The sequence below is a fragment of the Periplaneta americana genome, chromosome 15 (genome assembly GCF_040183065.1).
Source record: "Periplaneta americana isolate PAMFEO1 chromosome 15, P.americana_PAMFEO1_priV1, whole genome shotgun sequence".
Classification (NCBI taxonomy): Eukaryota; Metazoa; Arthropoda; class Insecta; order Blattodea; family Blattidae; genus Periplaneta; species Periplaneta americana.
The window spans coordinates 103,565,345-103,590,050 of NC_091131.1; the positions used below are offsets into that span (position 1 = coordinate 103,565,345).

Consider the following 24,706-nt stretch of genomic DNA (forward strand, 5'->3'; position numbering starts at 1 on the left):
TAGAAACATTGTTGAAACTTTTCATATTATGAAAAAAATTGATTTAGTTCATCTGTCACAACACTCATCTTCATCAGATTTATCCTACAGCGAAACTTCTTGTTGGTTTCGTACACATGAGCAATAAATTCGCTATAGTCTATCCAAAATAAAAACTGCCCTTGATGTAAACTTTGTCAGAAATACTCAAGGGCGGAAGAAAAGAAAGAGTTCTTTACTTCTCATTTTTTTCGAGAGTATACAAATTCTTATTTCGAAATTTATAGCAAAGACGTGGCATATTATCTTTATTCTTTCTTAAAATAATAAACAATGCCTCATATAATGTGACATTGTCTATACAGTGATCTATATTATTGACAAACGAAATTTTGTTATGACAGCATACAACAAATATGGTGGTGAATAATATTGTGTTTGTCAAATAAATTGGCAATTATAAAAATATATAAATAGCTGATGTATTTTGTTTAATGTGTGTCATTGGTTTTTTATTTGGATGTAGTATTGCATACAATGAACAGAGGCGTATAAGTGCGAAAAATACATTTGAAATCAACAGATTGCAAATAACAACGGGTTGGAGTAGGGTTAGTCGAACACATGAGTGGAGTAATACATATTTGTTTATGTTAAGAGCAGGTCTTACATTGGATGGTAGCACTAGTTGTACTCACAATACTTCAGAGGCAGTGCTCATATCCATGTTAAACAGGTTATCAACTGATTGTAATTTAGATTTTGGAGTTAACTCTTTTGTAGGACACAGAATGGTACATATTTCTAAAGCACGTAATATATTATATATTCGTGATTCAACTAGTGAATACATTTGCAAGGCCAGTGAGAATCATATAGAACATATTTCATGGTAGTGTAACAAGTAATTCTCGTATTTATCCAGAGACAACATTCAGTATGAACGGAAGCTAGCAATCATGCATGTGTGCAAGACTGATCAGAAGCTTTGAGCAGATAATATTGTTCTTCTAGAGCTTTCTCTTTCTTTCCAGTTGTTCTATGGATAGCAGTTATTTTTTTCTTTAATTTATATTTGGAATATATTACGGTTTTCTAATTACATGTTAGTCTAATTACTAGAAACCAAGAAAGATTGCAAATTTATGGAAAATTAAAAATGAGCAAGTAAGGAAATATGTTACTATTTTGGAGTGGTGACGGTGATATCAAAATATGGGTAGTCTTTCAGGTCACAGAACTTTGGCTCCATGTCGATTTCGAGTTTTTTTATGTTATTATTACAGGTCACCATATGAACTTCGACAAACTTGAAAATCATTTTCTCATCTGACAACGAAAGTGTAATGCATATAAATGGTTGGAATCTAAGAGGGCGAGAAAGAACTGGAGGCAAAGAGACTGGCTAGGAATAAATTCTGATGGAGATGTTTCACATATGCCCTATGCTCCACTAGGAGTAACAGGAAATAAGTCCCATGGCTAAAAACCTGAGTATTAAAGTCACTGTATATTTACCTGAAATTGATGATGTTATTGATTTATTCACTGTTTTGGTCTAATTAATGTCTTTCAATAATCAAAATCTGTAGGCCACAGTGACATATCGATTATATTGCCCACTTTTTTCTGACACTTCAAATCAATATTAATAGTTCTGAATGCTTTCTTTTCTTAAATGTGCGTTTGAGTTTTCCACTAATAACTTTGGCTTCGTCATTTACATTCACACTCCATCAGTGGTGATATTAAAAAAATTTAACAACCAGTTCCCTCGTGTACCTACATATGTTAAACTTATATGGTATATGTCCATGGTAATTGCAAATATTATCTGTAGTAATGTCACGAGAGGTCTGAGATTTGCCGATCTGGGAAATCTCAGACCTCGAGTGGCATTTATTAGGACTATTTCGTGAATAAAATAAAAATGTAAATAATATATCCCTAAAATTCGATCACAAAATGTTAATATTGTTTATTAACGAATACTTAACCTATTCAGACATTGTGAAGTTGAAATACTCGTAGATGAATATCGATTACTGGAATAAAGAAATTCGACGTTATTATTCAGTAATGCCAATTGCGAAAAGCGAAATACAGGTTTAACAATGTTAATTACATGTACTGCACTTTCCTCTTATTATTATAACATAAATACATTTTCATTATCTGCTGAAATCATAATTTAATTTAACAGTAACACTGGGGACAGCTATAACCAATGCTTATGTATTCACAGCGAGACATGTTGCTACACAGTGAAGCCATCTCTGTATAGATAGGCCTAATTAAAACACGAATTTTATTACCCCATACGGAAGGCAGTTTGATGAAAAGACCTTATTATTACTATGCAAGGTCATTGGGTTTGATATGCGATGATGTTACATAAATTTGAACATCTGACTTTCTATTAAATGTTTCATTTCATTCACAAGATACAATTTTATAGGCTACTAATAGGTTATGTTACCTGTGGGAGCAGGACCAATGTCAGCTGTGACTTATTTCAACCGTTACAATCAGTGCTACACAAAAGCATTTTTTATAGCTCGACAAACGCATTCTCGCTGTAGTGTGTAACGGAACTAAAGCTGCATCTACACCACAGGCAGTGATCTACACAGTTCAATATTCCAATCGCGTATGCATGCAATCTGGGAAGAATATTGAAATAATCAAGTTTAAAAGGTACATTCAATTAAAATGCATGAAGATTGTGTGTCTACATTGTGCGCCGTTTTGAACGTCGTCTTTTCTGCATAAATATATTAATTAATATTAAATATCAATCTTGCATTCATTGCTTTAAAGTTGAAAGAAAAGTTTAACCGTGTAGTTGCATCTTAATGTATTCATGATCATCAATTTACGGGGAAACAGCGACGACTAAACAAAAGAACGACCATGCAGTAAATTGATAGCAATAAATCTAGCTGCAAAAATTATCGCAAAGTGTGACTGTGATTCGTTGGAATTCCAAAATTTCATTACACTTCATTGGTCGAAAATAGAATGACGTCATATGAACGAAATAGCCTAGAAATAATTTAACAATAGGTTTGTCCGAACCGGCCGAATATCACCAGTGCACTTTATGAATAAATATATCAACACAAAGCAAAAGCAGCATTTCTTTTCTGTATGTTTGGCATGTTTGCTCAAAATGAGCAGAACCAATAATACATGGTAGCATTTGATCTAATTCAAGATATTTTCTTTTTACTCATGAGGTCTAAGTAAATCTTACTTACAAATGGTTTTTAGAGAACCCGGAGGTTCATTGTCATCCTCACATAAATCTACCACTGGTTCCTATCCTGAGCAAGATTACTCTAGCCCCTAGCATCATATCCTACCTCCCTAAAATCCATTTTAATATTATCTTCGTACTAATTATGTCAGGTGAAGAATGCAATGTATACAATTCTGCATTGTGTAATATTCTCCATTCAACTGTGACTTCATCCCTCTTAGCCACAAATATTTTTCTAAGCACATATTCTCAAACACCTTTAGCCTCTGCTCCTCTCTCAAAGTGAGAGTCAAAGTATACCCAAGAAGTTTTCGCTCCTAAGGCCTGTATTCATAGACATTCTTAGTGTTGCCTAACAGTTGCTTCTGGTGGATAAACAGTGATTCATAAACTGGTGTTAGTAATAGTACGTGTGCTAAGCAGGGTTTGACCAGTTAAATTTAGCCTCTGTCGATAGAGTAGTTTAAAAGGCGAGCTAACACTGCAAAATGGCTCTATGAAGTTTATAACATGGCTTTTGTTAGTCCAATTTGTGAAATGAGATGAAGGCAAAAAACATACCTCACAAAATTGGATGTATTTAGAATATTTGACGTCAATTTTATAAACATCAAATTCACTATGGAAAATGCGAAGTTGATAGTGTTGTTGCGTTCTAACCTATATGAAAACGGAGATAACTGTATTTTATCAATTGTAGTTGAGACGAAATTTCTAACTGCAGTCCGTTATTATACTAGATGTAGTGATCAAAATTTAACACCAGAAGGTTTTCCTCAATATTTCCCTCTTAATAAGCATTTTTTTTTAGTGTACTATTTTTTCTAAGTTTTATAATTGTTCTGATATAATTAGGCCTATATATTATTTAGTGATGAAAATTTAATATCGGAAGGTTTTCTTCAATATGTTTCTTTTATTAAGTATTTTTAGCATACTGATTTTCTAAGTTTTATAATTGTTCTGATATAATGCACACTACCATTCCCAGCATTATCTAACATTTCTCAAAGGTAATCTGCAGTTTAAGTTAGCCATTGAGTATTCAGCGAATGAATACTGTAAAGTTAGCATGGTGATAACCATGGCTAATTTAACATGCTGAAAGTGTAGGCTAACATGAGGTCTATGAATACCACACTTGATTATAACTAACCTCCAGTTAACAATAGGAAACTAATTATAATATAGAAAAGTTTATATTTTTGTATTGACAGTTATTTCATTCAAACTAATATATTCTATGAATTTACCAAAATATAATACTTGCTTAAATAGCAGAAAATATGTATAAATGATATCATATCGGATTTTAATGTCTAATATATTTAATTAAACTGCAGTAATAATTATGTATTGCAATTGTTATGACTGAGCCTCATTCTCATGAAGTAATGCCATATATATAACTGTTTTCATTTCTTTTCTTTCTGCATTCAATTTGGTCTTTGGATTCTTATAGCATGTAAGTTGAAGATCTTTGTTTTGCTGAGATAGCTATTTCTATATTTAAATTAATCAGTTCATCTTTGAAAAATACCACTGTCAGATTTTTTTTATATGTGCCATCCTTGATGTTGAAGTGATTATCATGCTTGCCATTCTACTAGAGACGAAGTACTATTTATCTGATATAAGTTTCTTGGTGGCAGGAATGGGAACTAATGATTTGAACACTGATATTAGTAGGTCAACAAAATGCAGTTTGTTCTATGTTTAACATCCTGTAACAAATTTTAATAACGTTTTGATTCTGATTATACATGTGTTGCACCTTGCCTTTCATTGTTCTTTCTTAGGTCTACTCTACACTGATATAAACAAGTGACAGCGCCCTTATTTCTAAACAGTGCACATATATCTGATAGGTCATATCTATAAAATGTGTTTGTTTACTCGTAATTGGAAATATTACAAAAACAACCCTTGTCAAAATTGCTATTTTTCAGGAGAACATTAAAAATAAATAGAACAACACATGTCAGCTGTTTCCGTACAACTGGTGTTTATCCTTGTGGCTGTTGCACCTGACATGGGTCGTTTTTGGAGTCTGTACACATTTGAAATAGTAGCAAATGTGTCCTTAACTCAATCTCATTAAAAATGACTAGGGCTGTTTTTGTAATAATATCTTCAATTTATTATCTCTGTTTCACTCAACACCACCAAACTTACTATGTTCCAGGATATTTAGCAAAGAGAGCAATATATCTGCGTGAGAAAAATATCCAACTTAAATAGATACTAGTGAAATCAGAAGATCTGATCATTAACCAGTATTTCTTTAAAATATGACGCCTACATATACTAACAACTAGGACGAATTTTTTCAATTGCACGATAATTTGCCCGGAGATCTAAATGAAGACACATTTCCTATTTGAGCTAACTCTTTTCCTTCAGAAATTCAAGTCTTCAGATTTCCTAGTTGTAAAACAATGGGAATTTGGATAGTTATGGAAATGGATGATTCCAGAACATAGCATACAAATTCGAAGAAATCATTCCAAAAATGATCCTCCATACATTCTTAAGTTAGATGCCATGGAACTACTCTGCAGCACATATAAGGATCACCTTCAAATTTATACAGATGGATCTCTAAATCCTAATAATGGGACATGAGGAGCAGGGTATTATATTCCAAAATATCAAGAAAGTTATTTCCTACCATGTTCATCCTCTTCCAGTCTTGACACTGAATTACTAGCTATTGATGCTGCTCTTCTGTGTGTTACTCAAATTTCTGAAAAATCTATTTGCATACTTTCTGACTCCAAGAGGGCTATATTTAATATAATTAAATATGTACCAAACCTATATGCACATAGAATTATTCCAATTCAGAAACAACTACGTAAACTAAAAGAATTCCAAAAGGAATAACATTTCAATGGATACCTAGTCATTGTGGTATACCTGGAAACTAGAAAGTCGATAATATTGCAAAACAGGCAACATATTTACAACCAAGACCTCTTCAAGTGATATCTTTATCCAGTGCTTTTGCTTCAGTAAAGTCTCATTTTACAAACCTATGGATCAACAATTGGCTCTCTTCTGACAGAGGAAAAATTTTACAGTCTGTACAAAAGAAACAAAGGACCTGGAAATGTATAAAAACTTGCCCAGACATGTTCAAACATTTTTAACAAGAGCCAGAACAGGTCACATTGTCACACAATTGTACCTACACCGATTTCACATTTCTGATAATCCTACTTGTGTGTGGTGTAATAATCATGATGAAGATCTGGAACACATTCTTCTATACTGTCCATCCATAAACCACAAAAGAAGTAAATTAAAATCATCAGTACCAGTTGCAGAAGACACAGCCCTGCAGTATATATTGACTACACCCCACCTCTGGCTACTAGCAACAGGCATCTATAATGAACACCAATCAAAATACCCCTCATTTCTCGTGAAAAACAACAACTGAATAGACTACAGTGGACTATAGTGGACTTTATGTTGTCAGCAAACAGCTGGATACATTAAGAAGATTGATTACCTTATAGAAAATGCTGGATATGTCGTCCTTTCTTTGCTAAATAGGCATTGCATTTGGAAAATACATTCTGATTGACACGATTAAGTTTGGCCACTGTAATATTCCTATATTTACTGCCTGCTTGTAAAAAATTGAACTAGTTATTCATCTTATGCTAACAGCACATTAACAACTTTTCTATCATAATGAGGAATGTCATGATGGCAACTGTTCTAGTGTTCACACGATCATTTAGGTGCAACCATGACTTGTCTAAAAAAATCAGAAGCTGTGGGTCCAATTAATCTTATTTCACTGATGCAAAAAATCACTCAAGCTGCTGGATTGCTTGGTTTTAAACAGTGGGCCTTTGTCAACCTGTAATGTTTGAGCTTTAATAATTTTGTTAATGCAAGATGAATAATCAGTTCGATTTTTTTACGGGCAGTCAGTAAATGCAGGAACATTATAGTGGCCAAACTTAATCTTGTCTATACGAATGTATTCTCATAAAATGCCTCTTCAGCCAAGAGAGGACGATATTTTCAGCATCTTCTATAAGGTAAGATTTTGTAGGTTTTAGGAGTGAAATTTAAGTATCGATGGCATGCTTACTAGCAGACACATAAAATACCGCATGAGCAGACAATATTTATAAATATAGCTCTGTAGTAATCCTGAAATGGTGCTCATAGATTTCTGTCTCTCGTAAATGTTCCTCCTAATTTCCTAAAAGCCGCCAGCCTGGCTCAGTTGGTTAAGGTGCTTGCCTGCCGGTCTGAAGTTATGGGTTCGATCCCCGCTTGGGCTGATTACCTGGTTGGGCTTTTTCCGAGGTTTTCCCCAACCAGGTGAATGCCAGGTAATCTATGGTGAATCCTCGGCCTCATCTCACCAAATACCATCTTGCTATCACCAATCTCATCGACGCTAAATAACCTAGTAGTTGATACAGCGTCATTAAATAAACAACTAAAAAAAAATTCCTAATCCCTATAAGTGTCATAAAGACACCTGGGGGGACATGGAGGTAGAGCTCTGTGCTTTTTGACCTTGGCACTAGAATGAGGTGGTGTGGTCAGCACTACGCTCCAACTGCCCTTTCATCCCTGAGAAAGACCTGGTACTCAATTTGATAGGAGGCTGAGTGTTCTGGAAGTTTGGTAATGAGAAAATCCTATCACCACCCAGGATCGAACCTTGGACCTTCCAGTCTGTAGCCAGTTGCTCTATCAACTGATTTACCCTGCTGCCCCTATTTGCTTTCTGAAGACCAGGCAACCCAAGGTAACATTACATAATCGAAATGGCTAGTCACTGCAGGACAACCGCATCAAGCTCTACCCTTTATGCATACCTGTTTTGTAATTCACCACAAATTCGAGGTTCACAGGTTCAAATCCAGCCAAAGTTTTTTTTTAAGGTTGACAGGAGTTCTTGGTATTGCTTCCTCGAAAATGGGGGAGTTTCTAATCAGATTTACAGCAAATAAAAAAACTCTCTGGATGAGAGCTTTTCTGGAAAAATTTGCCAACAATTTCTTGCTCATGCTAAAATTCAACTGTGCTATCACTGGGAATAATGAATACTGCCTTACAAGTTTTCTCACCTCGTCAGAAATGATATTCTCCACATTGCTGGACTAGGGAAGTTCAGAAAAATCTTAGTCGAGTATATCTGAAGGTGTTAGCAACCAAAGATGCGATCAGATTTTAGACATATTCTATAGGAAAGAACCCATGATGTGACTGAACCCTGCCAGCCAAAACAGTTGTATCAGGTGCAGACACATACAAATAGTTACACATTCACATACCTATAGACATATGTGAACTAAATAAGTGAAATGCTAGCAAAATTGTTTACACAAGATGCACTTGCATACCGGATTGAAAATAGTGTAAACCTATGTGGTCATAGACATTCTATTCCGATTGTAGAAGTAAGAATTTGTCTTATTGAAATAGATGTAACGAATAAATATTGCATGTTACATTTACAGACTACAAAGCAGTCATTTTCATTGGATAAAACACTTTTATTTAAAAAGACAGAGTAAATTATTTGTATTTTAGTTTTTCTTGCAGTGGCACCATAAAATACTAGTAGGTCACTAAAGAAAGTTACAATTGGAGATTTCAAACCTTACTTGAATTGTTGTTATAATGTTTTGCAGCCATCTCCACTCTTCAGCAAGATTGAACCAGCTCGAGTGGAACAACTGAAGCAGCAGTTTTCTGGACGACAGAAGTCCCGATCTCCAGAAGTAGATACACCACCACAACCACCACCACCTAAGACTGTCAATTCTCAGCCAAACGTTGTCCCTGCTCAACACCAGGGAGATGCATCTGTAATAGCAAAATTATCGGCTGCTGTAGCTCAGCAGGTAAATAAAACAAAACAATGTGAAATTGAACACATTTAATGGAATATGAATTGAAAATTATTTATACTTCTTTCAAACGATGAAAAGAATGCAAATATGACTTTCAGGTAGTAGCTCCCTGTAAAGCAGGTTTCAATAATTTCAAGGAAAAATTGTTTTCGGGCCGGGTATCGATCCCGGGACCCTTCACTTAGTGCATGAATGCTCTCCCGACTTAGCTACTCCAGGAACTATACACGACACCGTCACAATTCTTCCCTTTATATCCACACAACTCATTCCGATTAAATAAGGAATATGAATATATTGTTAATTTAGCAAGAACCAACGGTTTCAATGAACAGGTAATAGACAAACTACTTCAGAAACGCAAAATCAAACTATCTCACAACCAATTTACTTCACACACGATAAACTCTCCTACCATCAAAAAAGAATGGGTTAGTATGACATATTTCGATAAAGTTTCTAACCAACTTAGTAATTTTTATAAAAAACACGGCATTGACGTAGCTTTCCTCACAAACAACAAATTGAATAACATCATTCCAAATAAGCTCAACACCAGTGACAAACATAAAAAGGAGGCATATACTTGTTCCAATGCAAGAACTGCCCACATAAATATATTGGCCAGACTAGTAGAAACTTTAGAACAAGATACAGCGAATTGTTGCCGACTTTAAACATAATAGGAGAAAGTCTAAGTTCGCCACCCATCTAATCGAGCAGGGCCATGAATTAACCAATGTAAATGAGGCTTTACATATCATTCTCCCTTTAAATATTAACACATACACCAATGCAGCCGAAGACTTTCATATAGCCTGGGCATGTAATTTAGGCATATCACTTTTGAATGAACAAGTTCCCAATCTGCATAACCCACTTTTCAATCTGAATACACACAACCCACGTGCCTACTTGTCAGCCTATAACCAACCTCCCTCCCTTCCACCATCAGCTGTTACCTACGCTTAGTAATACCTGTAGGTCACCCAGCAGTTGCCTCTATACTATCACAGACTTCGGAACCACCATCACTACACACATGATTGTAAATTTATTCATTCATCACTTCCTTCATTCATTATAACGTTCAATTAAGATGCATGAAGATTTTGTGACTACATGGCGAGCCATTTTGAACATCATCTTCACTGTGTAAATATATCAATTAATATTAAAATATCAATATTGCATTCATTTCTTGAATGCGTAAAGTTGAAAGAAAAGTTTAACCGTGTAGATGCATATTAATGGATTCATGCTCATCGATTTACGGGAAAAGACTTGGTGACACTAACTAAACAAAAGAACAACCATGTGGTAAATTGATAGCGATATATCTAGCTGCAAAAATTATCACGATGTCTGACTGTGATTGGTTGGAATTCAAAATTTCATTACACTTCATTGGTCGAAAATGAAATGACGTTATATAAACGAAATAGTCAATTAAATACCACTCGAGTTTTGATTTGCTCTAGATAAATCAAAACCTCTATTGAGATTACTGTTGATAAAAATCCTTTGGAGCCTTTCCTTTAGAAGTGTTGTACAAACAGAGTTCTATGTTGTAGATTTAAACCATGTAAAAGAATGCCATTCCTGAGTAAGAGAACTAGAATACTGGTACAGGTCTCTGCTTGTCAAGATGGCATTGAGGTTGTATTTCTAAAGATTGTCTTCTGAGACTGAAGGAGGTCTCTGACAAAATGAACTAGGAAACAAAATGAAAAATACGAGGTTAGACACAATAAGCCCGTAGGTTTCAGTGTATTATAACTGGATAGAAACTGGCCTTCAGGAAATAGAAGTTAAAGAAGTGTAGATTCAGACGGAAACTGGTTTCCAAACTGTGATGGAGTACAGAAAGATAATTATTAATAGGATACTGAGTTTGGTAGAACTTTTCTCAAGCAAGTGATCCTGTACAGGCTGAACTGGTGCGCAAAATAAAGGGAAGCGGTGCTGCTCGCTCTATCTGGCAACCTCATGTGGCAGTGCTGCTCGAGTTAAAGCAGCAGTTGGCATCCACACAGTCCATTGAAGCAGTTTCTGGGAATTCAAATGGTTTGCAGCTGCCCAATGCAGCAGAAGTTGCTCGCCTTGAAGCAGAGATCACTAAACAGGTTAGTAAGTTTACAGTCATCAAGATATAAGTGACATGTAATCGTTAAAAATTTATTTATAATTTTAATAATAGAAATTAACGTCTCTTGTTGAATAATGTAACATCGTTGCTTCAGAGGCAAGATTCATAGATTCAAACCTAACCATGGATGATAGAACGGACTTTTGAGAGAAATAAAATCCTTAACATGGCTTCCTTTTAAAAATAAGTGAAAAGGATGGACCTGTGAATTTCTGGCAGGTAATCACAACTACTATGTACAGCATATGTCTTTATGGGTGAAAGAACTTCATTAATCAGGGAACTTTCCAAAACCACAAGGTCGAACTTTCTTGAAAAGTCATACATGTGTAGGTAAGTGTAATGGAAAGCTGAAATAAAAAATAATTATCAATACAAACACAAAACAGACACAATAAATAGCTTACTACCAAACATCGTAAAACTTCAGTGTAATTTTGCCAGGCTTTTGCAGCACAAGAGTTTGACTTGACTATCTGTAATCTTTCACTTCTTATCAGCTAGACCTGTAGACCAAGCCTAAATATTCTGTCTTCCACCTTCTTTATTATAGTACTGGATTATTACTGGCAGACAGTACAACATATTGTTTATAGTATATACTGATTCAATTAAATTATGACTTACAAGTTACTAGTTTGCTCCTACTATAGTGTAAGGTGCGATGCATCTGGCTTGCCTTTGTTAACAGATGTAAAGTTAAGTGAAAAGGTTATTCAAATGCTATAAAAATAAAATCTTTTGTGCTATTTTTCAAAGCAATTTCTTGTATCGTACAGTTTTATATTGGCAGCTAATGTTTTTATAGGTTACTTTTCCTCTCCAGTTTTTACTCATGCACAAACTTTCAAATGGAACTTCAGGCTGATGTTGTGGAAAGTTCTTTTGTAAGGTAGAAGAGGTTTAAGGGTCAAGACATGATTTTTAAAGTTGTTAACATTGAAGAATACCAGACATATTGCAATGGAAATTCTTCAGCTGAGTAAATCTATCTAGAGGACTATTGTACTTACGTTTTCATTAAACATGGTTTTTTAAGAAAGGATTTTTTTTTTCCCCACTTAGTACAAGTAAGTACTGTACGAGTAATTAAATTTACGATTTTCGTATACAAACATACATCCATCATCCATCATCCATAATCATCATCATCATCTGCAAGGTTTGGGCTTTTACATTCCGTTCTGTTCCCATGAATCAAAGTCTTCTAGGTCTCCCAACTTCTGTTTTCTCTCTTCTCAGTTGGTTGATAATCCAACATAATTTTCGGCAGCTTGGAATTCTGCATTCTTTCTATATGGTTCCTCCAAATTGCTTGTTTTCTTGAATTTTTTCTGTAAATTAATACGAGTATATCTTCAGTTCATTTATTATGTCTTCGCTTTGTTTGTGGTACAATAAGAAATATACAGTGACCAAGCCCAAAAACCTCATTACTTGCTGATTCAATTTTCCATTTTTGGATTCTTCCCAAGGTCCATGATTCACTTGCATATAGTAATAACATGAGAATCGCCATTCTTTTATAAAATATTATTTGTGAATTTTTCCTTGTTTTATGATCAAGTGGTCGCCCTGGGTGGTGCAATTGGTAATCGGTATAGCACTGGCCTTCTGTGCCCGATGTTGTGGGTTCGATCCTGGCCCAGGTCGATGGCATTTAAGTGTGCTTAAATGAGACAGGTTCATGTCAGCAGATTTACTGGCATGTAAAAGAACTCCTGCGGGACAAAATTCCGGCGCACCAGCACACTAATATAACCTCGGCAGTTACGAGCGTCGTTAAATAAAACATAATTTTAATTTATAATCAAGTGTTATTTTATATTTTTCCACACATATGCTAACATTTGTGGATTGTACATATACAATAACATTTACACAAGTTTACTTACAATAGAGATACTGATGCACACTCAGTCGCAATGTGCTGCTACTATACTTGTTTTTTTGAAAGATGGGACATGACAGTTAAGCGGCCGAGCTTGGAACTACAGTGCTATGTTGCCAATATGGACTACCACACTGCCAGCTGATGGAAGTTAGCAATTGACGTTAAGATGGATGACGTTAAAACATTCATTGACAATTGACGTGAAGGTAAAAAAACAATACAAAAATCTACAGAGAATCAAAGACGAAACGTTCCAATATTAACATTGTGTGCACAATAAATGTTGCCAAGAGAGCTATTAAGCACTCCTCACTTGGGAACGGAAGTTTGGCAACTCAACCGTCGTTACCATAGCAACAGACCTACCACGCTATGCGACATTCAGTTGTTTTTCCGGTCGCAACGCTCCTGTCATGTCCCATCTTTCAAAAAACAAGTATAGTGTCCATTCAAATATATTTCTTAAAAGTGGGAGTCATTAAAAGCATAAAATCAATTGCATTATTTTTATAGTAGTCCTGCTGGGACTTTTGAAATCATTCCTTAAAAACAGTAACATTAGAACTAGGTTTTATTTTAGAAAGTTTTTGTAGGTAGTTATGTCATGTTTATACAAAGCTTTCTTTAATCTTCAGGATTCACAACTCCTTTTTAAATAAACTAACAAGTAAACATTCTGTTGGGGGCATTTAAAAAAGTTAAATTTTTTTCTTCCACCATGTTAATAATGTCAAAACAAGTGCTTATACAAATTTTGGCCACTCGACCGCAATTACAAGGCCGTCCAGAAAGTGATTTTCCCTAGAGCTGTTTACAGAAAAAAAGCACAATTGCATGGACAGATTTATTGAAACAGATATAGTAATTGTTGCGCTATTTGTCAACATATCCCCCACTGGAATTGAGACATTTGTCATACCATGGGATGAGTTTTTGTATCTTTGTGTTGCAGAAGTCAGCTGCCTGGGATCGGAACCAGTGTTTGACAGCCATCAGCACCTCTCTGTCGATCCCATGATATGAAAAATGTCTCAATTCCAGTGGGAATATGTTGAAAAATAGCTCAACAATTGCTGTGCCTGTTCCAATAATTTTTTTCAATGAAACTGTGCTTTCTTTCTGTTAACAGCTCCTGGCGAACTTATTTTTTTATGGCCCTTGAAATTGCGGTCAAATTGCCAAAATGTATATAAGCTCTTCTTTTGACATTATTAAATGGTGGAAGAAAAAAATTTAACTTTTTTATCTGTCCCCATCAGAATGTTTGCTTGTAAGTTAGATATTGCATTGTGTGTATTCAAATTGCATTTTGCAGGGAGACTTGGTTCGCCAAATGAAAGCAGGTGGTGCTCCCAAGAATGAATGGCAACCTCAGGTGAATATCTTGCTGGCAATGAAGTCGCAGTTGGCGGCTATTCAGGGTTCTCCTGCACCTTCCAAGGGAAAAAGCAAGGGGAAGAAATGACAGGGAAAAAGGGTAACCTATCCAAGGTTCCCACCCAGTAGCACATTGTATACTGTGATGAACACCAACTGCATGTTCTAAAAGACAGGAGCCAAGACTGAACAGTGTTGATATTGAACCAGAAAAAGAGGACAATAGTGGATTTTACTGCCCAGAATATTGTTACAAATGAACTACTCTAGCATCAGAAATGGTGAAGAATAACAATCTGGGCATTTCAGTTAACTTTAGTTTTCAATTTAAAGATTCAAGATCTGCCTCTTGTCTGTACAAAATAAAAACTGGACAAATTACGTTTTGTAGACATCTGATAATATGACAAATCCTGCTATACAAAACCACGTTTCTTTTGTCAGTTGATCAACTTTGTTACCTCATTACTATTACTATAGAGAAATCAAGTTTTTTTGGTTTCACATTATTTAGATCTACTTTTAGGATAACAGTTTTTATATTTCCCAGAATGTAAGCAATACAAAATATCTTACAGTGACCTGTAATTTCTCTTCCTTATCTATGTCTTCTTCTATCTCTACAAAGTCTTTTAATGCAAATTACTAACTAGATTATAAAGTATGTATATTTGAATATGCAGAATTTTTTCTTACATTGTGTGTACAGATATTTTATTTATTCTAAGATTTTCACAAGGAGCAGAATATTTATCTTATAATGAATTAAATTTATTTCTTTTATTTACAGTCATAGTAAGGTTTGTATTATCTTATTATTACAAAAATATTACGTTTAATTAAACCAAGGATTCAACAGACTGAGCCAGCTGGATAATCACTTGCTTTGTGGTTAGAGCAGACAGACAAATGTCATATATCTTAATTTTATTATGTTTTGAAATACAAGTAAGCTAACTTATCCTCTGGCCTACTACGACTGTCATGCAGTGAACACTGTTCATGAGACTCTTTATAGTACAATAGCTTACATTTTCTATATTCTGAATTTCTTTTAACAATTTATTTATAATTTTGGTTACTATGTGTCACCATTTTTGGGAATTACCAAAATTGTTTCCTGCCAATTCTAATAATAACTTTTCCCCACAAAAGAAAGTGGTATATTGTATAGCACCATTACAAATAAATGAAAATTACGTTTAGAACGAGCTACTAAATAAGGGAGTAACTATAATCGTAAATTACAATATTGTCATTTTTGTATTTAAGTATATGTGTAATATTAAAAACACTTGAACAGTATTATCTTTCTCCTTCTGTTAAGTGTGTTTTTAGCAAATACTCGAGCACGTGCCGATATGGTCAGCTTTTGATGTATTTTCTAAGAGGCATCTATGCTTGCCTCACTGTCATGCTGTGGCATTATAATAGACACCAAATAGATTCTGATCTGCCAGAATTTACTTGTGGTTTGAAATAGAGAATGTAGCTTACAAGAATTTCTATCAGCATTGACACAACCATTATGTAGAATTATATCGTAAGTTTCGTCAAGCTGAAGCAGAAATGTCCTGTTGACCACAACTATAAGAACACCTCTCACATTAACAGAAAGAAGTCCTAAGTTTTCTTTTAATATGAAAAGAAAATTAAAATGATCTTTGAAAGATGTAAATGATCAAAATATTGTGTAATAATGATAGCTTATCTCGTGTTTTGAAATCAGTATTCCATTGTGAGCTAATATAGAAACAGAATATGAAAAGGTATTTATTTTATGACATAAATTATTCAATATATCTGTACAAGATATTTGTCTACATATGAGATGTACGTACTGTGCTGTGAGTTGATGAGAGCCTTAGAATTATGTATGAAAGTTACTACCACCACGTTAACATATTAATGAACTATATTACAACTTCCTTATATCAGAATTTTGGAATTGGCCAACAATCATAAACCATGTAAACATTACTGTACTCAGCATGTCATATAAGAAATGTTTGGTTAAAAAAATCAAACGTCAAATAACAAGACAATGAAATGTCAGAGGAAATATATAATGTATATGTACCTTGATTTAGAGAAGGAATATTACGTTATTTCCTCCTTAAACTCAACTTTGTGAATGTACAGAAAGAACATGAAGCTTTTCATATCTGAATTCCTTTCTCGTATGTGCAAGACAAGATATTACTTATTATGAATAACATGTGCATTTTAGTTACTGTATACAAATATGAAGTTAAATGTACTACAACTTATCAACACTGCAATATTTTACTCAAGCATATACAAATGAAGTGTATAAACACGTGCTTTTTGGTGTCATATTGCAGTACGCAAACTAGTGTTACTTTATTGTATGATCTAAATTAATGTACACAGATAAACAGAAATAATAACTTATGCACTAGTATAGAAATGTTTAATTTTTCATTATTATTATATTATCATTTTAATTATTAAATGTCAATTTCTTTTAAAGCCCTAACATTTTATGAGATCATATTCTGATCAGAAAAGAAATTATTTATGAAAAAAAGAGAGACTGAATTATATTCCTTCTTCCTTTTTTTTTCTTCATGGCTTGAAACTGTGAATTTATTATTTTACTTAGTGACATTTTATTTTAGCAGAGAATAAAGTTTTAGCAGGCTATACACAGCTCTTGCATGGAAAGACTCAGCTAAACCACCAACAACGCCAAAATGGCTCCCTGCAGAGATACGTAAGTATCAGTAGGTCCTGAATTTTAAGTGAACATAGTAAACGTGCTATGCATTAACACAGTAGAATTGGTTAATTCAAAATTGAATAATTTTAATATGTTATTCCCTTGAAATCACTATTTAACCCTTAGATGCTGGAAGACTTATGCCACTATTACGCGCAAATGCCTAACTCTTAACCAGGAATTCGTATACCTGCATAATCAGGTAAATTCGATTTGGGTTCATTAGCAGAGCGGTTTAAGGCGCACAAGATATGTTTGGCCAGCATATCGTGCCTAAGATAGCAGGTTCGTATCCCAGCCACTGCACTCAATTGAGCCTATGGTAAAGGATGGGGAGAGCCCATGTAAAGCAATCAGTGTATTGATACGCATGGAAGCTGATGGGGTTTCAGTTGACTGCAGTTGAAATGATTTTGCTCTTTTTTTTTTTAAGGAGAAAAAACATTACAAAAAAAAATAATTTTTTATTGCTTTAATCAAGTGATAAATTTATTATACTTGTTGATGGATCAAATACCGAGAATAAATTACTTATCATTTTCAATTTATGATTTTTATATTAATCATTTTTTTCTGTTAATGATTTAATTAATGTCCTTAATGTTATATAAAATTAAAGAATATCAACTTATTTTATATATAACATACAATTTATAACATATTATATCACGTCATGACTATAATACTAGCTGGCCACTATAATGGACGCACGGCTCCTAAAGTTTAAACCATATAAATTTTCGAAGCTTATATTTGGATAATTTAAATAGAGGACGTCATTGATTTCAATGCAAATACAGAAACTTAGGTTATTAATGATCCCAAGAAATCAAATTCTAATCTTAAACTTGATAACAGTTGACAGATAGTGAACTGAAAAGGTCGTTGTTGCTGTTATTCGTACCATTAACCAGTGACTAGGGGGAAAGGAGCTGACCACCCTACCCCGTTATCTTCTGGCTCAGTAGCTTCATGATTGATGCCTTATTGGTGTCACTTATGAGGTCCAAACCTGTCTTCGGACAGTTGACTAAACAACAATAACCAGTGACTGGCAACAGGTAAAAGCAACTTGTGGGATATCCAGCATTATTATTTATGGGTTACGTTGACTTGACTTTTCGAGAGTGGATACAGGACAGATCCTTGCATTTAGGCTTGCTTTGACACCCTATACAGTTATTGCAATAATTATCCAAGTCTGACAGGTGGCCCAGATGGTATTTGTGAATCTGATTCTGACAGCCATGTCCCATTTTCAGACAAGCACCTGATAAGCCCTAGAATCTGAAGCTCCAACCCTTTCCTATATCAGGAATGGAAATCCGTAATACCCTAAGACTTCACTCCAGCCAGTTTTTAACTATTGCAGACGATAGACGAATTGAGGGAAATTGGAGTAACCCTCTGCAACGTCTGCTTTACCTACCATAAATTCCATCATCGAATCCGAACTGCCTGAATGGAAGACTAGTGTGCTAGGACAAGAGCCACAGATGTGTCTTATAGGTCATATAGATAGATAGATAGATGGATTTATTGAGTAATATTATACATACAAATTTTATATTATCATAATTTTGTCTAATCCAATGCACGGGTCTTCTGACTGTTCGTGCTTTGTACCCGAAATAAGTTCTCCTTTGTAGGTTCCCCCCCCCCCCCCCACCTATGATTACATCCAACTACTCTCTACAAGAACACACATATTAAAATGGAAATGACACAATAAAACACATTATATAATATATCCTAACCTAAAAGACCTAAAAGTGTACAGTTGGGTGTATACTATTATCCCTTCCTCAGTTCGCATCGCAGACTTCAACAGCTGCAGTTCTAATCTTTCTCGCCTTCAAGAGGAACAATCCAGTCTTTTGTTCCCATTCTCTATTCCCCATGAGGTCAAGACATGCAAGCGAACTCCTACTCTGACTTAACATCGAGGGTGATAAATATTTTCTCCGTACAAGTTCCAATTCAACACACAACAATAAAATATGCATATAGGAATCCCTTTCTTTGCAAAGCAGACAAAGACGCTCCCCTTCTTCGTTGACAATTTTATTACCCTTCCATGCCCCAATCTTAGCTACGCTAAACCTGCTCTGCTGTCCTTGTGACAAGAATTTATGTATTCACACCTCCCCCAGTTAAGCATGAGCTCTGATTGTAGATGTAATGAGGACTTTTCCGAACATTGGAGCTCAATCTCTTGCCTCTCGATATCAATTAAACACCTCTTTACATTATGCCATACATTCCTCCTGTTATTCTCTCCTTTCTCCCACACCCATCCCATTCCTATATGATGCAGCCCTCTCTGCAGTTTATAAACCCACCCCTTTTCCCAGCCCTCCCTTTGTTGAACTTTGTAGAAAATCGACTGTAGAAGCGACTGATCCCCAAATATAATTTTTAACCAGTACTTTATCACCCTGACTTTCATATGAATTACTTCGTTTCGAAGCCCAAACTCCTTTAGCACCCCGCAGTTAGCTGTGCTTCTGCCAATTCCAAGTATTCGTTTCAGGAAGTCCGTTTGTACCTTATTTAGTTTTCCTGCATTTTCCCAACCCCATATTTCCGCCCCATACAACATAGATGACCTAACCACAGATCCATATACTAGCTCCAATGTTGCTGCAGGAATATCTGGCACTTTAGTGATCAATTTCAATACCTCCGCACTCTTTTACCCCGCACTTGCGTTTCGTTATGTCAACATGCTTAGTCCATCTCCCGTTCATTGATAAAGTAACCTCTAAATATACGAAATGTTTCACATTTTCCAGTATGTGCCCGTTGTATGTCCATGTCTCATCCCTACTATATACAGATCCGTTTTTAAAAGTAATTGTCTTGGTCTTGTCTGTGTTAACAGTCATGCCCCATTGGCTACAATAATTCTCCAAGCAGTGAAGTTCCTGTTGCAGTCCATTTATTGATCGAGATATCAAAATCAGATCATCTGCATATGAGAGTGCAGGTATGGAGACCCCGTCTAAATTTGGAGCTTCAGATTCGATTTTATCGACCATCTCTGGTATGTATTAAAAAGAAGGGGTGAGAGTATGTATCCTTGTCTAACCCCTCTACGGGTAGCTACATTTTCCGAAACTTTGTCACATTCGTACTTTACACAGAACTCCAACTTCTCATATATTGCTGATATAGCTTTAATCATTCTCAACGACATTCCTTTCTTCCACAGCTTGTACAACAATGCTTCACATTCTACCGAATCAAATGCTTTTTTAAAATCTACAAATGCGCAATGCAGTTTTCCCCTCTTCTTTTGTATTTCTTTTAGCCTTAATGTGTCCAAAACAAATACGAGGGGGATCCAGGAAATAACGACCGTTTTGTTGTAATAATTAAAATAAATATATATATATATATATATATATATATATATTTATTTGAAAAAACAAAGTCTGTTACATAAATGAAGCCTCCTTTACTCCTCTACATAATCACCACCTACATTTAAACATTTGTCGTATCTGTTCACTAGCTTTAGAATTCCCGTGTTATACTCCTCTGCCGCCAATTCATTAAGCCAGGTGTTCACTGTCTTCTTCAACTCTTCATCACTTCCAAAACGCGTACCACCCAGAAAGTCTTTCAGCTTAGTGAAAAGGTGAAAAAGGAGCAAGGTCTGGACTATAGGGCGGATGATCAAAGATTTCCCAACCGAATTGATCCAGCAATTCTCGAGTTGAAGCAGCAGTGTGCAGGCGGGCGTTGTCGTGAAGAAGCACAACTCCTCTCAAAAGCATTCCTCGCCTCTTGTTTTGGATGGCTCGCCGTAGTTTTCGTAAAGTCTCACAATAACGATTTGCATTGATCGTAGTGCCTTTTGGCATGAAATCCAGCAAAAGAACACCTTTGCGATCCCAAAAGACAGTAGCCATGACTTTTTGTGTTGAGAGAGTCTGTTTGAATTTTCTCGGTTTCTTGGGTGATGAGGGATGATGCCACTGACATGATCGGCACTTGGTCTCTGGGGTGTTGTGAGACACCCAGGTCTCATCACCAGTCACAATTTGATCAAGAAAGGCGTCTCCATCTGTGTGATATCGCATCTAGAATGTCAATGCTTGAGGCCATTCTCTGAGTTTTGTGTTGGTCACTCAGTTGCCGTGGAACCCATTGTGCACAGATTTTGTGGTAGCCAAGATGTTGCGACACAATTTCACCAAGCAAAGAACGAGAAATGTCAGGAAAGGCAATATGCAATTCGTTGAGTGATGTGCGCCTGTCTTGCAAGATTCTGTCGTTCACTTTAGTCTTCAGGTCTTCTGTGATGAGTGATGGGCATCCGGGTCAAGTTTCATCATGGACGTTCGCCCATTGTTGAACATTTCGCACCATTTTCTCACATTTCTTTCATTCATTACAGTATCACCATACACTTCTTTCAATTGCTGGTAAATTTCTGCAGGTTTCAAATGTTGGGCATTCAAAAATCGAATCACACTCCTCACCTCACAGTCAGCGGGATTATCAATCACGTCGTTCATTTTGAAGTAACACAAAATGCACAATGGCGACTTGTTGCAACCAGTACTCACAACATTATGAGAACACATGTTAAGGAAGCCAGTTGACCTTCAAACAAGGAAAGGGAGTCAGCTGCGCGGCAGGTATGTGCGAACGGTCGTTATTTCCTGGATCCCCCTCGTATATTATCTGTTGTACTGTAACCCTCTCTGAAACCAGCCTGAAACTTAGAGAGCCTATCATATTGAAATATCCACTTCCTCAGTCTCTCATATGTAATTTTGCAATAAATTTTTCCCATTGTTGGTAAAAGCGCCACCCCCCTATAATTATCAGGTACCGACATGTTTCCTTTTTTGTAGATTGGACATACAATTGCCGATGTCCATTCACTAGGATAACTTTCTCCCATAAAGATTTTGTTAAATATGTCCGTGATTTTACTTGTCGTTGCCTGTATATTAAAACAGTCTTTGAGAAATTCAGAAGGTATCCCATCTATACCCGGTGCTTTGTTATTTTTTAAACTACTTATAGCTTTCGTCACCTCGTCAGTTGTAAATTCGCCATCTAACATATCAATTTCTGCTACTTGCAGCACTGAACGCAAATTGAAATCTAGACCACGTAATTCCCCCCTCCCTCGTATACCCCCGGAAGTGGCTCTTCCATGCCTCTGGCGAGATGTTGTTTCCCACATATGGGCCCTTGCGCAATTTCTTCAGTGATCTCCATACCTCCGTCTCATTCCCTCTTCCTGCGACCTGTCTGATTTCTTCTGCTATGTTACATTGCCATTGTGTCTTTTTTTTCGAATACAGCTTCCTACATGCTATGTATATTTCTCGCTCCTCATCGCCCCCTAACCGCCTAAAAGCCCGCAATGCTTGATCCATTTCCCTTTTAGCTTTCCTACAATCATTGTCATAGAACTTAGTAGTTCCTTGTGTCTTCTTTCGGTTTCCCTTTAACTTCATTACAGAACCCGCTTCCTGAATAATAATTAACGTTAACTGTTCTGCCGTGATTGAGTCAACATCCTTCAGTCTGTCCTCCAATCTCTGTATATACACGTCCTTATGTTCTTCCCTCCACCTATATATTGGGACAGATCTTCCCTGGTCCTGTTTATTCCTTCCATCCCCAGTTAGCCTAGTCTCGTCCATTATTTCTAGCTGCACACAAACAGGGAAATGATGCGACTCCGACCTTTCTCCTATCCAGAAATCCTTAATTAAAGGTATTACGTCTTTGCTGCATATAATAAAATCTACAGCACTCCCCCCATTGGCATTAACAAACGTTAATTCCCCCTTTTGGTCTCTCCCATACTTTCCATTTAGAATCTCAAGGCTAAATGCGTCACAAAATGCAAGTAGCTCCCTGCCTTCTGCATTAACCACCTTATCTTTACTGCATCTATTCACTTTTCTCACTTCGTTTTCACTGTCCGCCCAATCTCCGAAAGAAATATTTTCTATTCCGATCCTCGAATTGTAATCCCCAATTAACAATAATGACGCATCGGGATAGCTTACACGCAGATCTACCACTCTCTCTTCTAGGTCTTTGTAGAAGGACGGGTTGCAATACTTAGATGATGATGGCTGTTTGTACAAGCCAATAATTATCATTAGCATAGTGCCACTCCTTATACTAGCACATATTACACCTTCTAAATTAATATCAATTTCTCTAACTTCCATCCAATCATGCGTTTTATAGAATATACTAACACCTCCCGGCCAACGCCCTCTCTTCCCCCTGTATCTACTACATGCATTGAAACTACAATGGTTCGTAAACTGTATCTTATCATTAGCACTCATCCATGTTTCAGTCATACACAAAATGTCAAATTCGTCCATAAAGTCATAAAAGTCCTTGTTACCTATTTTACTCTTCAACCCTTCAATATTCCAGCACCCGACTGTGAGGAGAGTTTGACATGGCTATTGACCATCATTCACTGACACTGACACTTGTTTCATGTTTCTCGACTCCGCCACCCGTTGAGATCTCTTTCTATTCGCCAGTTCCATCCCCACTGTCTTCTGCCCTCTGTTCCTCGCAGTGTGACGTGACGAACCCGCATTCTCCACGCTGCTGGCCTGGCCTCCCGGGGCTTCTCTACTGGCACCTGCAGGCCCATCCTTTCCCAATGGTCTGGAGCCTTTATCGGGGGACGCCATGGCATGGGCCTCGTTCTCAACAACCTGCGGCTCGACACCAGACACTTCCTCCTTTTCCTGGGAATGGTTGTCCATGTCCTCCAGCTCTCCCCTGTGCCACACTCGGCCATTGATGATTAATTTGTCGTACTGAAGCACAGCATGACATCCCTGCCATCTCGCCTCAAACATATGTCGTTTAAGGTACTCCCTCTCGCGACGAACTCTCTCACTGAAATCTTCGGAGATAACGATTCCAGTTCCTTTCAAGTATTTACTGTCCCAAAGGATGCAACACTTCATTTTTAAATGCGCCAGTCTACATACAATGGGGCGCTTGCCACTATTCTGCCCCCCTACTCTGTGTGCCCTCTCAATGTCACTGTCCACGAGATCGATGCCGATTTGTGCCACGACACGCCGAACTAAATCTTCTGTTTCCTCCCACCTTTCTCTGTTCTCTTCATGCACACCGTATATCACGATATTGTTTCTACGGCTCTGATTCTCCAAATAGTCCATCTTCCTCTCCAGACACTCCAGCCTGTTAACCACATGGTGCATAGATGTCTCAAGGTCTTGAATTTTTCCGGTAGCACTACACTTTTCAAACCCCTGTTTCACCTCTTTCGCAAGATCTTCTATTAACTTCCTGAGCTTCTCCATTGTTGCGTATACCCCTAACCATTGCACTGAATACTGTCGTAGACACAGACTAAACACGTCCTACC

At 36.4% G+C, this 24,706-nt stretch overlaps 1 protein-coding gene across 2 annotated transcripts in view; it reads left to right on the top strand.

Moving 5' to 3' along the window:
- The window catches only part of MetRS (methionyl-tRNA synthetase 1), a 57,564-nt gene extending 40,578 nt beyond the window's left edge, over window positions 1-16,986 (top strand). For both annotated transcript variants that reach the window (XM_069847934.1, XM_069847935.1), the window contains exons 15-17: window positions 8,914-9,126; window positions 11,067-11,261; window positions 14,494-16,986. In XM_069847934.1, coding sequence (XP_069704035.1) covers window positions 8,914-9,126; window positions 11,067-11,261; window positions 14,494-14,643 — 558 coding nt within the window. In that variant the 3' untranslated portion in view covers window positions 14,644-16,986. The remainder of the gene's footprint in view (window positions 1-8,913; window positions 9,127-11,066; window positions 11,262-14,493) is intronic.
- Window positions 16,987-24,706: the final 7,720 nt, after the last annotated feature.